This window comes from Phycodurus eques, chromosome 12, assembly GCF_024500275.1.
Source record: "Phycodurus eques isolate BA_2022a chromosome 12, UOR_Pequ_1.1, whole genome shotgun sequence".
Classification (NCBI taxonomy): Eukaryota; Metazoa; Chordata; class Actinopteri; order Syngnathiformes; family Syngnathidae; genus Phycodurus; species Phycodurus eques.
The window spans coordinates 8,239,353-8,254,139 of NC_084536.1; the positions used below are offsets into that span (position 1 = coordinate 8,239,353).

Here is a 14,787-nt window from a genome sequence, read left to right on the forward strand (position 1 = left end):
TTGCCATGGTATCGTTTCAGTATCGGTATTGAGATACTTTGTGCAGGTACAGTATCAAAGTCAGAATTTTCCTCTCGTGACAACACTATCTTGAACACACTTGCAGTATGTGCTTTGTTGTGTTTAAAGACGGAACTGTATCTTAAAGGCTGTGTACAAAGGCGACCTGGAGTGGCTGAGGGGATGCGGCTGGTCGCCTCACGAATCGGTGGACGTCATCAAAGCTAGGAACGCACAGAATATCCTCAATGAGAGACTTTACCGCCAGCCACCCAGCACGGTCAAGTTCACCAGTGTGGTGGACCTGCCCGCCATCGTCCTCTCCAAGCAAAACTCAGACAACCTCAGTGACGTGAGTTGGAAAGAAACACTTTCTGACAGGTTTAATGCCAGAGAGCATTCACACACATGTTATTCTGGACCCAAATTCCTGATTATTATTTTTATTACACCAATTTTTGCCCTTTATCTCATTTCACATTTCTCCACCAATTCAAACCATTCAAACTTCAAATTGTTCCGCTCATTCAGGACATGCTAGGAACTATTTATCACATTCCCAAAATCCCACACTTTTCCCAAATTTTGAGATAGTTTACATATTTACCTCCTCCTTCCAAATTTCTCGGCCGTTCCAACGTCAAACTGTCCAGTTCATTCAACACATCTTGGGAGCTATTTCCCCAGATTCCTTAAAGTCCTGCTTTCCCTACAATTCCACATATGCCATGAAAATAATTCCCTTTGAAATGAAAGAAAACATTTTCCAAATTCAAGTCCATCCATCTATCAATTTTCCATACCGCTTATCCTCACATCTTTCCATATTTCACAACCGATTCAAACCATTCCCACGTCAAACTGTTCAGGTCGTTCAAGATACTGTATCTTGGGATTTAGTTTCCATATTCCAACATTTTCATTATTCCACACTTTTCATGACAACATTGTCAAATTGATGCATTTTACACATTTTACACCCTCCTTCCACATTCTTCACCGATTCAAACCATTCCAACTCCAAACTGTTTTGCTCATTCAGGATATCTTGACAAGATTTTTTCCCAAATTCTCAGATATTATTTACCTCATCCTTTCACACTTCTTGACCGATTCAAACCATTCCTACATTCATACTGTATACGGTACTACTTTCCACATTCCAGTAATTTTCACGTTCTCAAATTCCACACTTTTCACAGTAAAATTCCTAAATTAAGGTATATTTTACATATTTACTCTCAATCCTCTTTCCACATTTCTTGACCGATTCAAACCATTTCACCTTGAAGTCTCACATTCTACATTTCAACAAATCAAAAACCTTTAATTCCAATTTAGCATAAACACACAATTTCTGAGTAAATTGCATTCTCTAGTTATCATATTCGGTTTGGCGCTTTAACTTGAATACTAAAAAGCTCTTGTTTTTCTTTTCAACAGAGGAAATACAAGGAACTTTGGGAGAATGAAAAGACTTCCTTCATGCTTCCGGCAGATACTCCGGCCCTTGAGCTGTCCAAGGCAAATGCTATCAACATCAGCAATGTAAGGTTAAATTCTATGACCACTTTCCACCATTCTGGAATGATGTATTTTTCACTATTTCCTGTTGATTCTGTGTAGAACCTATACACCAGGGCTTGGGATGACCAGAAGGCCAAAGGCTACCATATCAAGGAGGATGCCATTGCCGTACTGAAGGCCAAAGCGTCCAGAGATATCATTAGCGACGTAAGGAAAAGACACAGATGAGGTTTGAAATTAGAAACTAACCTTTCTTCTTTTTTTTTTTAGTACAAGTACAAGGAAGGATACCGCAAGCAGGTGGGCCACCACATTGGGGCTCGCAGCGTGGAAGACGACCCACTGATCATGCTGGCCCTGAACTCGGCCAGGATCGCCAGTGACGCCCTCTACAAGAAGGACTTCAACAAGTCCAAGACCAAGTTCAACCTGCCTGTGGACATGCTGAACCTGGAACTGGCCAAAAAATGCCAGATTCAAGTCAATGACTTCAACTACCGGACTCACCTTCACCAGTGGACCTGCCTGCCTGACTCCAACGATGTGGTCCAAGCCAGGAAGGTCTACAATCTCCAGAGTGATGTAAGATTGTAGACTTGCTGTTACCTTTGCTACGTCTGGTACACCTGCACAACTGGACTTTTCTGCCACACTTATGCAACTTGGTCCAGGCCAGGAAGGCACAATATATAGGTTCATGGTTAAGAAGAATCATGTCCTTTTTTAAAAAAAAAAAAAAAAAAAAAAAAAAGGGGAAAAAAAGAAAAAAAAGAATTGTCCTTGCATATTTTCCCTCTTTGATAAAGGCCAGCGCAGTGAGGACTGGTTTGAATATTTGCCCTGCGATTGGCTGGTTACCAATCCAGTCCGGTCTCGTCTTCAGTATATCAGTCCAGTCAACCAGGATAGGCTCCAGCTCACCCGAGACCCTAATAATGACAAGCGGTATAAAAAATTGACGGATTGATGAGTTTGTCTATAATGTATGTGCCCTGCAATTGGCTGGCGACTAGTCGAGGATGGTCTCCGCCTCTTGCCCAAAGTCAACTGGGATAGGCTCCAGCTCACCTAAGACTCTACTGAGGATTAAGAGAAAAGGGAACAAACAAGGGAAAAAATTATGGCTAATAGCAAGAGAGGAGTGGAAGACACCAGAAGTTATGGGAGTAGAAACTAGGAACACATTATGAAAAGTATCCAAAAAGGAGTAAGTCCACTGTCCAAACAGTGGTGTCTTCCTGGTGTGGGAGCTTTTTACCAAATCGCATCCAATTACGCCTTATTGCGCCACTCTCCTTGCCGCCAAAAGAAAAACACAGTCGGAGAGACCTGGAAATGCGTCAAAAGTCAGAGTGGATCGTTGTCACGCCGTATATGTATTCTGTGTTGCTCCTCAGGCTGTATACAAAGCTGACTTGGAGTGGCTACGTGGATGCGGTTGGATCCCGCACGAGTCCGTGGAGGTCTTAAAGGTGAAGAACGCGCAGAAGATCCTGGCTGAGGTAAGTCGGGCTTACTTATCGCCACACTTTTTGATTTACAGAACATGTACATTTTAGAAGTGCTCTACAATTGTGTTTCTGTCTTTGCTACAGCGAGGCTACCGGGTCAAGCTGGACGAGCAGAAATTTGGAGTTCCAACCGATCGAGTCGACTTGGCTTGCGCTAAGAATGCCGCCGACATCCTCAATGAAGTAGGGATTTCCGTTCTTTTACTCATTTAAGGTTCTTGGTAGTTCCTTGCTAACCCGGTTTGAACCTCTCCTCAGACCAAATACCGCGAGGCTTGGCATCAGGAAAAGACCAATTACACACTGGTGGACACTCCGATCATGGCCACAGCCAGAGAGGCAGCTAAGAACATTCACCCGGTAAGAAGATGGTCTTTTATTTTTAGTGATGGGCCAATAGAACACGATCAGAAGCACTGACCTACATTTACAACCTAAATTAAAATATTTCTTCCATGTAACTGTATTAATGTATTCCTAACAGTCTATTCTCTTCATTTGGTAGCTTGACTGCACTGCTTCCTATATGTACGTGTATGTGGATCTTCAGAATCAGTAGTGCAGGCCCATGTAACTTCAAATTTGCCTTAGAGGGCACAAGAATGTCAGCGGTTTTTTCATCTTTTGATTGGCTGGTCAGAGCAAAACTATATGACGAGAAAAACATCTGCTTATATTAATACATTTTATACTCACCATCTGTGGTGAGAATGTTTTTAATTTACATTTTGATGTTTGTGTCATTTGTCAAAAAAAAAAAATTTTTTTTTTTTGCAGAAACTGTATTCGAAAGATTGGGACAAGATCAAGGCCACTGGTTACTTCATCCCTGAAGATGCAGTGTCCATAAAGCAGTGCATCAAGAACGCTAAAGTCCAAAGCAAAGTGAGTTGCTGTTCAAATGTCGTCAACATTTCCCAGATAGAAATTAGAACTGCTTTCCGTTCTTTGTCACGCAGCATAAGTACCTGGAGGGATACCGCAAACAGGTGGGCCACCACATTGGGGCCCTCAGCATCCAAGACGACCCGCTCCTCATGCTGGCCCTGAACTCGGCCAAGATCGCCAGTGATGCCCTCTATAAGAAGGACTTTAACCAGTCCAAGACCAAGTTCAACCTGCCTGTGGACATGCTGCAGTTCGAGCTGGCCAAGAAGTGCCAGATGCAAGTCAATGATGACCTATACAGGACCCGCCTGCATCAGTGGACATGTCTGCCCGACCAGAATGACGTCATCCAGGCCAGGAAGGTCTACGATCTTCAAAGTAATGTGAGTTGTCAGATCAATTACACTAAAACAAAAATTGACTGCTGCAATTCTAAATAATCCCCCGATCTTGTTCTTCTTGTTCTTAGTTTGTGTACAAGGCGGATATGGAATGGATTCGAGGCTACGGGTGGGTTGCCAACGAATCAGTGGACCACGTCAAAGCCAGGAAAGCGCAGGAAATTCTCAATGATGTAAGTCTTGGTCTCTTATTAGTCAGCTTTACTTACTCTCAGTAGCTTGTCTCTCATCTCGATTACTTCACGTTTCTTACAGAGACTCTACAAGAAGAATGCAATCGACGGCTTCGGAAAATTCACCCTGGTCGTGGACCGCCCAGAAATTATCTTGGCCAAAACAAATGCTGACAACCTCAGCGACGTACGTACTAAAACAAACTGAATGAATTGCAATACAGTGAACACTCATTTATTGTGGGGGATACTGTACGTTCCAGGCCCAATCATGATTGGTGAACATCCTTTTTGTCTAACGAAAGTCCACTAGCTTAATGCTAACATGTAATGTGCAATGCCATAGTCAGGATAATGGAAATTAACATAGATGTGATGGTAATTATAAACCGTCCAAAAAAAAAAAAAGATATTTTAACACACGGTGCTGCAACACATTCAAATAGAGCATACAATAATACTCACTGGCATAAATTCTCTCTGCTCTGTCGGAACAAGGATATGTATTACATTATACTGTAGATTCATTATCTTATTTATTACTGGAGCTGAGTTGGGGACCCTCTCTTCTAATTGCCCCATTGCCGCCCGGCAAGTTGCAGCATAGCGTGGTACGACACTAAAGCCACACAACTCTAGATTCAAACTAGTCTGTATACTGTAAAAAGCCAGGAAAAATTGATCGGCAAAGAAATCTGCGAGATAGCTGGGGCACGAACAATGAACCTTTGTATACAGTAGCTGGGGTTCACTGTACTGCCATTCTCATACATTTTCTTCCATCCACAGCTGAAATACAAAGAGACCTTCAACTCAGAGAAGGGTCAGTACATCGGTTCTGCTGACACTCCTCAACTGGCCCACAGCAGGGAGGTGTCCAAGAACATCAGCGAGGTACCAGGAGTCAAATTGTTTGTTCATTTGGGATCTTTTTCTCAATCATGAGTGATATAATGGTATGAGTGTGGTGTCTGATTTCAGAAACTCTACAAACTGCATTGGGACAAGTCCAAGGCTGCCAACTATCATCTGGACCACGATTATATCCCACTTGTCAGCGGAAAGCGGAGTAGAGACATCAGTAGTGATGTGAGTACCCGACTGGTTGTCCTTTATTTGGTTCCTCTACCGATACAGATTGAGATTTCTGTTATGTTCATGTTCTAGGTCAAGTACCATGACTGTCACGAGAAAGCCAAAGGACACTATCTGGCCGGAACACTGGTGGACTTCCCTGAGGTGATGCGATGTGGTGATCAGGAGAAGAACAAGGGACTGGTGAGAAATTGCTAATCCAAATATCTAAGGATTGCCATATCAGCGTTTTTCCTTGCTCAAATGAGAGGCAGAATCACAATGACTGCGATTGGTATCATACAGTGTATTATACCAATTAGAGAGTCCCTAATCACTTTATAGGGATTTTTATACATCAATCAAATGAAAGTTAGTTTTGGAACACTGCTGTTGTAAGACCACCACAATTTCATAACCTCCAACACTCCTGGTATTTCGTTACAGAGGCTTTACCATCGGGACTACCACCAGACCAAGACCAAGACCCACATCCCGTCTGACGTCATCGCCAACAAGGTGGCCAAGCGTTGCCAGGACATGCTGAGCGACATCCTCTACCGCACCTACCTGCACCAGTGGACCTGCCACCCCGATCAGGAGGACGCCATCCGAGCCCGCAAGACCAATGAGATTCTCAGCGATGTATGTTCTTAACCCTTCAATACTGTTAATTTTCAATGCACACATACAAATGTTAAGGATCAAAACTCCTCATAAAATCCTCCCCCATAAATCCTCATAATAATTATTAGCCTCTGTATGACTTCTCTTGTTTATCCTTAGCATAATTCTTCTTCTTACTGTTCCCCCATGACACAAAATGTTTTTCCAGGAACCTGTGCATACACAGACAGTTCACAGGACTGTTTCATGCTCCCTCTTGAACACTTTCACCAATGTACCATAACACATACAAATTTATGGCATGTAGTTTTAAGACTTCCACCATTACCACCATTTTCCTTGATTTAACAAACAATGGTAGATCTAAAATCCGTTTTACTACACATAAATAGTGTACACAAACCTATAGCACCTGTACAAGAAATACATTTTAAAATATTTTCTTTTTTTGTGGATTTTAGGTCACTTTAAGAAAAGTCATCAAATTTCAGTGAGAAAGAATGACATACGGTATTTTTATTGCGGTCAAATAACAAAACAGGTCAAATTTGACCCAAACAATATGTTAGGGTGAAGGTCTCCTGTCCCGGAGGACTCTGCAGCTTTCTCATGCATAGTTTTTCTCCTTTGTCATCAACTACTAGGTGTATTACAAAGATGACCTGACCTGGATGAAGGGTATCGGCTGCTATGCATGGGACACGCCAGAGATCATTCGCGCCAAGAAGGCCTATGAGCTGCAGAGTGAAGTATGTGACATCAGAAGTAATTCATTGCGTAGAACCATTTCAGAAATAAATCTTATTCATTTTGCCCTTTTAGCTGAAATACAGAGACGAGGCCAAGAAGGAATTCAACAATTACTCCATTGTGACTGACACACCCGCATATGTCACTGCTGTGCTGGGCCACACTTGGGCCAGCGATGTAAGTCACTTTCATAAAAAAATAAAAATACAAATTTAAAAGTCAGTATGCTAAAATGTGACCATTCATTGGAAACAGAAAATGTCTGTACTGCTGCTTAAGTACAAAGTGTGAGTTCTTTTGCTACCTGTGACCACAGCTGAACTACCGAGAGACTTACCATAAGGAGAAGCACATGTACACCACTGTTCTAGATACCTACGACTACGCCAGATGCCACAACTTCAAACACTTCTTCAGCAATGTACGTACTGTACACGCTAGACACGCTTGGCTGAGCTTATTTAAGCAGCACAAATTGCTGAAGTGACGATCATGATAAATGTGTGTATTCAGAAAATCTACACCGACGCTTGGGAGAAGTTTAAGGCCAAGGGCTACCAGATCCCCCACGACTCGCACGGCATGCGACACGCCAAAAATCAGAAGAACATTGTCAGCGCCGTGAGTATCATGTTCATATTCACCTTCCCCCAAATGGGATGGGACACTATTAGATTTAGATTTAAAGTGAACCCCCATTTATCGTGGTGGATACATTTCAGACCCACCTGCAATTGGTGAAAATCGAAGATTTTTAGAGACCATATAATTTTATGTATTTATTTTAAAGTTTAACTGCTCTCACACGCTTTAAAACGATTTAAACTCATTTAAAGTACAAACTTATTAAAGCACACTTTTTAAAAGTATTCCTTAGCACCTGTTCCAACTCGTCAAGAAATGGGAGACTATCGTAGAACATTACTTTGAGGAAAGGAAAACTCGCGAACATAGTTCTCCAAATAAGAGCCAGTGTGTTTGTTCAAAATGTTCAAACAAACATATCATTTCGTCTACCAAAAGTCAGCTAGCTTAATGCTAACATGTAATGTGAAACGCAACGGGCTGGATAATGGAAATTAGCATAGATATTACAGTAATTATAAACCTTCAAACAATGGTTCGTTTAACACACACTCTTAATTGAACTGCATCTCTGCCAGTAGACCTCAGTGCTGCCCGGCATGTTTCTGCACAACGTGGTAGGTACTACACTGAAGGCACGCTAACTCTAAATTTGAACTTGCCTGTATAATGTAAAAACCCCTGAAAAATGATCGCTTAAAAATCTGTGATATAGCGAGGGCGTGAATGGTGAAGCACAATATAGTGGGTGGGGACATTGTATATCGTGCCTGTCAAGGGACCCGAGCACACCTAATCAACTATGGTTTTCGTCCGTTTTTCAGGTGAAATACAAGGAGGACTATGAAAAGTTCAAGTCACTCTACAGTCTGCCTAAGTCTGTTGAGGACGATCCTGCCACCGCCCGCTGCCTCAAGGCCGGAAAACTGGTCCTGGACGTAAGACAAAACATTCACAGCTTTTATTTGGCACTGAAATGCATATCCATGTTTGGTATTATAAAAGAATCGCCCCTTGTCCCAACTGTGTAGCGCCTATACAGAGAGGACTACGAGAAATCCAAGGCCAAGAATCACATCCCACCAGACATGCTGGAGATCCTGTCAGCCCGTAACACCCAGACCACCATAAGCGGAATCCACTACCGCAATTATCTGCACCAGTGGATATGCCTTCCCGATATGCAGATGTACGTCCAAGCGCGCAAAGTCAACGAGCAGCTCAGTGATGTGAGTAAAAGAAAAATCTAATCAAACAATCTAGATCTTTAAATATACTTGTTCTTTAGCTGCAAAGATATTTCTTCTTTGCCGATAGTTTTTGTGTCCTGTTTTGCAGTTTAGTGTTTCTTTTCTTTTTGTCTTCTTGTAGGAACTGGAAACATGTTTTTAAAATGTTATTTATTGTCGAATTAATATATTCTGCAGATCTTCTACAAGGACGATCTGAACTGGTTGAAGGGCATCGGCTGCTATGCCTGGGACACCCCGGAAATCCTGCGTGTCAAGAATGCTGGTGACATTCAGAGCGAGGTTTGTTATCACTAATACCAATGTGATGCATTTATCTCCTCTGAAATGTTAATTACGTGTGTTTTCCATTCCAGAACAAGTACCGAGCCAAAGGTTTAGATGCGTTCAAAGACTACTCGGTGGTGATGGACACTCCGGTTTACGAGACCGCCAAGCAGAATGCCGTCAACCTGAGCGATGTAAGCCACTTTTCCCCAGTCTGTCGTGACTTTGTCACGTCATGGATGTCAAATCCTCACTTACCAGCTGTGTCGTTTTGCCCCAGCTGCACTATCGCTCCAACTATCACATCAGCATCAAGGGAACCAGCACTGCTCCTGCCGTTACCGTGGAAGGGGAGAGGGCTCGCCTGGCCCACCACATTCAGAGTGATGTAAGATAAAATTCTTGATGTTATTCATATTTACAAACACCCATCCAATGTGTAGTTTTACCGTCTAAGATGACTGTTGAGCGGAGACAAGGACACTATTCATTATGGAGAGGGCTGACATGGCCTTGTCAGAAACAGGCGGGAGAATACCAGGGAAAGCATTGACTCAGTTCATTAAGACAGCTGGAAATACCAAACTCAGGTAACGAACAAGAGGGAAGGCAAGGACTCATACAGTTCATTAAGGGATCAAGGATGTGCTGAAGTGGACTTCCCAGACACCGTTGGGAGAACACTGGGAAAGGCAAGGACCCAGTTCATTTAGGCAGGCAGGTCTTGAAGTGGACTTGATAGACACACGAAAGAGAATACCAGGGAAGGCAAGGACCCATTCATTAAAGGAGGAGGGCAGGGCTGACATGGACTTGTCAGACACAGGTGGAGAACACCTTGGAAGGCAGGGAACCGGTTCATTAAGGGAGCAGGAAATTGTTGACAGGTGGGAGAATACCAGGGAAGGCAACAAACCACTTCATTTTGGTAGCATTGACGTACTGAAGTACAGTTGCCAGACACCAGGGATGACAAGGACCTAGATCATTAAGGGAGGCAAAATTTGAAGTGGGCTTGCCAGACACAGGTGGAAGGGTACCAGTGAGGCAAGGACTTGGTTCTATAAGGGAGCAGGGTAGTGTTGATGTAGAGTTGCCAGAAATCAGGGAAGACAAGGACCCAATTTTCACCACTTTAATGCAAAATGTGTTTTCACTGCATTCTCTTCTCTCAGAACTGGTACAAGCAGGCCAACAAGAACTACATGCCCACCGGATACACTCTGCCCCACGACATGCCTCTCATCAAGCAGGCTAAGCGTAACACCTTTGTTAGTAGCAACGTAAGTATACTACTGCTACTGCAAAAAAAAATATTATTGCAACACCTGATCAACCCCGTCTGATATCTTCTTTCGGTTTGCATAGGTGAAGTACAAGGAGGCCTATGAGATGATGAAAGCCAAGGGCTACACCATTCACCCACAGGGTGTCAACTTCGTCAACTATAGGAAGGCCAACAAGATCAGTAATGAGGTCAGATAAGGCCAAGCGTGATTTTCTCATTTGAACGCAATCTAATAACGTTTTCTCTCTTCCGTATAGCGCCTGTATCGCGAGGACTACCACAAGCAAAAAGACAAGATCCACACCACCTATGACACCCCCGACATCAGACAAGTCAAGATGAACCAGGAGCATCTCAGCGACGTACTGTGACTTTTTACAGCATCTACTGTATGTCTTTTTTGAAATTTTATTACATTTATATTTTGGTGTTTTTGTAGTTGTGGTACAAAGAGAAGTACAACAACAGTAAAGGCCAGCTGATCTCCATGCCCATGACACCAGAGCTGATGCATTGCTACCATGTCAACGATATCACCAGCGAGGTACTGTACTAAAAATGTCTTTGTCAGACATGTTCTTTAAATTCCATCCCCAAATACCAAACTCTGGATGTTTTCCTTCAGTTGGAACTCTCTGCATACTAAAATCCATGATGCTACTTCCCTGGACACTTTTGAAAAAAAATTCCGTTCACCAAAGCATACATTAAGTAACATAACTAATGAAAAATAATACTTCAGATCTTCATAAAAACAACTAGTTGAGATGTGTTCTTTTAAGTCCATCCCAAACAACAAACTCTGGACATTTGGTGACAGAGCCCCCCAACTCTGGAACTCTCTCCCTACTAAAATCTGTGATGCTGCTTCCCTGGACATATTTTTAAAAACTGTGCAAGCAGTAGGTTTTTGTGCCTTGGGGCCCTTAAAAGGTGTTTTATGAGCCTTAGTTATTATTCTTATTATAATAAAAGTTGTGGTACATTTTCAGCTGAAATACAAAGAGGATCTGACATGGCTGAGGGGCATTGGCTGTTTCTTGTACAACACCCCGGAGATGATCCGCATCCGCCACCTCAATAAGGACAGAGTATGTATCCTCCTACACCACATCTTTCTCCACACCTTCCTCTCAATCCACTGGTCACCATCATTTGTCTATTTTTTATTTATTTATTTTAACTCTTAAAGATTGACTACCCTGTGGAGGCCAAGAAAAACCTGCCCAACTTCTCAGTGGTCCTGGACACACCAGAGTACAAGCGAGTGACTGAGCTCAAGAGCCACTTGAGCATGGTGAGTCTTGCCTGGACCCAGTGTTGCCAAGTCAGTTGCTGGGGATGTTGCTGATTTATTGCTAAAGGTTGCTAAATGATGTTACCATTGCGTGTTAATGTCATTTTTACTTACGTAGAGCATTACATAGATTACTCATAACTCATAGATGCTTTTTGGAAACAAAAAAGTTGCAAGGGTAGTCTGAAAAGTTTCCAAACAAATGTAGTAGTTGTGTCATTTAAAGGGGAAATGTGTCAGTTTTAGCATTTGGGTCACTTTTCAAAAGTTGCTCAATGTTTTCTAAAAGAATAATAATTTTTGAAAAGGAATTTACTTACGGTAGTTTGAAAAAAGTGCAAAATTGGTATCAATGGCTGGATTGTTTTCTTAAAAGCGATGGTGAAATCTGGTTTGAACTCAAGTTGTGAATTTCCGCTTTCAGCTGATCTACAAAGCTCAGAGCAAAGAGGAGATGGCCAAGGTCTCCACCACTGCCGACGCCATGGACATGAAGAGAGCCAAATGGGCCCAGCACCTGACCAATCAAGTGAGTTTCAAACCCTCTTGAGTTTTCCTCGTTTCCATCTGAGAAGTCAAGATTGGTTGACTTAACAGACTTAACTCCCTCTTTCTTTACAGTACGTGTACACCAACCTCGCCGCCAAACACCGACCGCACTACACCCTGGAAGTTGAAACCCCGCACATGGACCACACCAGGAAGATGAAAGTGATCTCCAGTGATGTAAGTCCCTACTTATTTCTTTGCTCGTTTTTGCCCTCAGCTTCCAAAAAAAAACGCCAAGACTGGTTGCTCTCGCTTTCTCTTTTAGAACAAGTACAAAGAACAATACGAGAAGATGAAGCACAGGTACACCGCCATCGCTGACACGCCCCTCCTGATCCGCTCCAAGAAGGCCTACCTCCAGTCCAGCGACGTGAGTTTAATCAGCAGATGTGGCAAAAGTACTCATACTCTGGACCCATTTTTGTTATTCAATTGCCTCACCCGATAAAAATCGATAACAGCATTGATAAGGAATCAGATCTATAATGTAGTTCAGTATTGATAATGGAATCGGAATCGCTCGTCTTATCAATGCCCATCCTTAAATACAGTAAAAACACTTGAAAAATCAACTTTTGTTACTTCCCACCACTGTTGGATGAACAAACATCATGCTGAAATTCTGTGGTGAAAAGGATGGTAAACTGAATTTGGTTTTGTGGTTTCTTCAGCTACGCTACAAAGAGACTTTCGAGCTTTCGAAAGGCCACTACCGCACCGTCAAGGACGCCCTGGACATTGTCTACCACCGCAGAGTCACCGACGACATCAGCAATGTCAGCACTTCCCTTCGACCTTTTATTACAACATTTACAAAATGTATTTTTTATATGTTAAATCCCGCCACTCCCACGTCAGGTTAAGTACAGAGAGAAGTATATTAGCTCCCGGGGAACGTGGAAGTCCATCCCAGACCGCCCCGAGTTTTTCTTCAGCAGGATTGTCAGCGACAATGTCAGCACGGTGAGAGCCTCTCAAGATTTTGCTGATGAAATGGAATCCACATTACTGGCCTCAAACTGTGCTGGTTTGGGTTTTTAGGTCAAGTACAAGGAGGACCTTGACTGGCTGAAGGGAATCGGCTGCTTTGTGTGGGACACACCGGAGTTGCTGCGGGCTGAGAAGAACAAGGCGCTGTACAGTGAGGTGCGTCACGTCTTACCTTACAATTTGGGATTTTGTTTATTTTAGACAAGTGATTTTTAGTGTCGTACACAGGCTCCCTCTAGCGCAGTGGTTCTTAACCTTGTTGGAGGTAGGGAACCCCGCCAGTTTCATCTGGAGTTCAGGGAACCCTTCCCAATTTGAAAAATAAAATATGGTTTATTTCAAATTCAAAAGAGTTATATATTTTATTGTCTGTTTAGATTCTCAGTCACAAAATGAAGCACGCATCAGTTGCACACAAAATCATTGTGAAAAGAACAAAACCAACAAAACTTGAATTTCACCAAAAAAAATAAAATAAATAAATTCAAGTCAATTTACTGTAAGTGAATATAATTTTTTTTGTTGCCATTCCCCTTGGTAAGTGCCACTCTCATGTCTGAGGAACGGACTTCGTTGTGAAAATTCACAACTAAATCTGTTCCTTTCCTTTGTTATTTCTACAATCCTCGAAAAGGGTTCATGTAAGAGTAAATTTGTTGGGCTCTTTTTTGTCATTGGACTCACTGTCTGACCCCACAGCAATTCCACTCAACTCTAGTATATCGTTGAAATGTTGTTAAATAAAGAGAGTTTTAAGAAAACATCATTTCAACTCCAGGCGCAGTGTCCCAGTGGTAAACGCCCACCTTGACGCAGCGTTGCGTTTTGAACAGCATCGAAAATGCAGTGTTAAAAGGCTTTTTACAGATGCATGCATGTACGCACACACACGGTGTGTGTCGAGTCCTCCGTTGGACCCCGGCAATTGCCTCACCGAACCCCTGGGGTTCGATCAAACCCAGGTTAAGAACCACTGCTCTAGCGGCACACGAAACACTTCACTAAATCAGATGTTCAAACTGTGCAATGTAATGTTACAGTGGCTTAAACATTTTTTTCATCCAGTACAGTACATTTGTTACGTACAGTTCAGTTGTATTGAAGTTGTCAGTTGTATCATTTAGTTTGCATTTAATCTTTTAGAACAGTTTTTTTTTTTTTTTTCATGGCACTGTCTTCTTTCTAATTGGTCTCAAGATACAATACAAGAACTCCTTCACGAAGAACAGAGGAAACTTCAAATACACTTGCGACTCGCCTTTCTTCCACACGGCCAAGCACGCCTCCAGCCTCATTAATGAAGTAAGTCATCTCTTTTCAGTACGTTTAGTCTTACACTGCAAAAACTGACCTTAAAAAAAGCAAGACAAATTAATGAAATGAGGACTATTTTACTTAATTTAAGCAAAATTATCTGTCAAATCGAACAGGAAATTTTTACCCAGCAGGTTTTCTTAAAACAATTAAACATGGCTATCTTGTAAAAAACAAAAACAAAAAAACACTGTCTTAAAACTACTGTATTTATACATTCTACACCTGTATAATTAGGGTATTTCTTGTTTTAATATATATTTACTACCAGTAATACAATCTCAATTAACAAGTTA

The 14,787-nt window shown here is 42.2% G+C and overlaps 1 protein-coding gene across 14 annotated transcripts in view; it reads left to right on the forward strand.

Annotated features, from left to right (window-relative positions):
• neb (nebulin) overlaps positions 1–14,787 on the forward strand; it is a 96,951-nt gene that overhangs the window by 45,275 nt on the left and 36,889 nt on the right. For all 14 annotated transcript variants that reach the window (XM_061691308.1, XM_061691298.1, XM_061691301.1 and 11 more), the window contains exons 71-107: positions 149–352; positions 1,444–1,548; positions 1,627–1,734; positions 1,798–2,109; positions 2,925–3,029; positions 3,123–3,221; positions 3,297–3,398; positions 3,816–3,923; positions 3,998–4,309; positions 4,396–4,500; positions 4,583–4,687; positions 5,290–5,394; positions 5,482–5,589; positions 5,668–5,778; positions 6,022–6,219; positions 6,846–6,950; positions 7,024–7,128; positions 7,268–7,372; positions 7,465–7,572; positions 8,361–8,474; positions 8,568–8,765; positions 8,964–9,068; positions 9,143–9,247; positions 9,334–9,441; positions 10,229–10,336; positions 10,422–10,529; positions 10,599–10,703; positions 10,781–10,885; positions 11,334–11,432; positions 11,534–11,638; positions 12,063–12,167; positions 12,260–12,364; positions 12,453–12,557; positions 12,859–12,963; positions 13,046–13,150; positions 13,229–13,333; positions 14,375–14,479. In XM_061691308.1, coding sequence (XP_061547292.1) covers positions 149–352; positions 1,444–1,548; positions 1,627–1,734; positions 1,798–2,109; positions 2,925–3,029; positions 3,123–3,221; positions 3,297–3,398; positions 3,816–3,923; positions 3,998–4,309; positions 4,396–4,500; positions 4,583–4,687; positions 5,290–5,394; positions 5,482–5,589; positions 5,668–5,778; positions 6,022–6,219; positions 6,846–6,950; positions 7,024–7,128; positions 7,268–7,372; positions 7,465–7,572; positions 8,361–8,474; positions 8,568–8,765; positions 8,964–9,068; positions 9,143–9,247; positions 9,334–9,441; positions 10,229–10,336; positions 10,422–10,529; positions 10,599–10,703; positions 10,781–10,885; positions 11,334–11,432; positions 11,534–11,638; positions 12,063–12,167; positions 12,260–12,364; positions 12,453–12,557; positions 12,859–12,963; positions 13,046–13,150; positions 13,229–13,333; positions 14,375–14,479 — 4,605 coding nt within the window. The remainder of the gene's footprint in view (positions 1–148; positions 353–1,443; positions 1,549–1,626; positions 1,735–1,797; positions 2,110–2,924; positions 3,030–3,122; positions 3,222–3,296; positions 3,399–3,815; positions 3,924–3,997; positions 4,310–4,395; positions 4,501–4,582; positions 4,688–5,289; positions 5,395–5,481; positions 5,590–5,667; positions 5,779–6,021; positions 6,220–6,845; positions 6,951–7,023; positions 7,129–7,267; positions 7,373–7,464; positions 7,573–8,360; positions 8,475–8,567; positions 8,766–8,963; positions 9,069–9,142; positions 9,248–9,333; positions 9,442–10,228; positions 10,337–10,421; positions 10,530–10,598; positions 10,704–10,780; positions 10,886–11,333; positions 11,433–11,533; positions 11,639–12,062; positions 12,168–12,259; positions 12,365–12,452; positions 12,558–12,858; positions 12,964–13,045; positions 13,151–13,228; positions 13,334–14,374; positions 14,480–14,787) is intronic.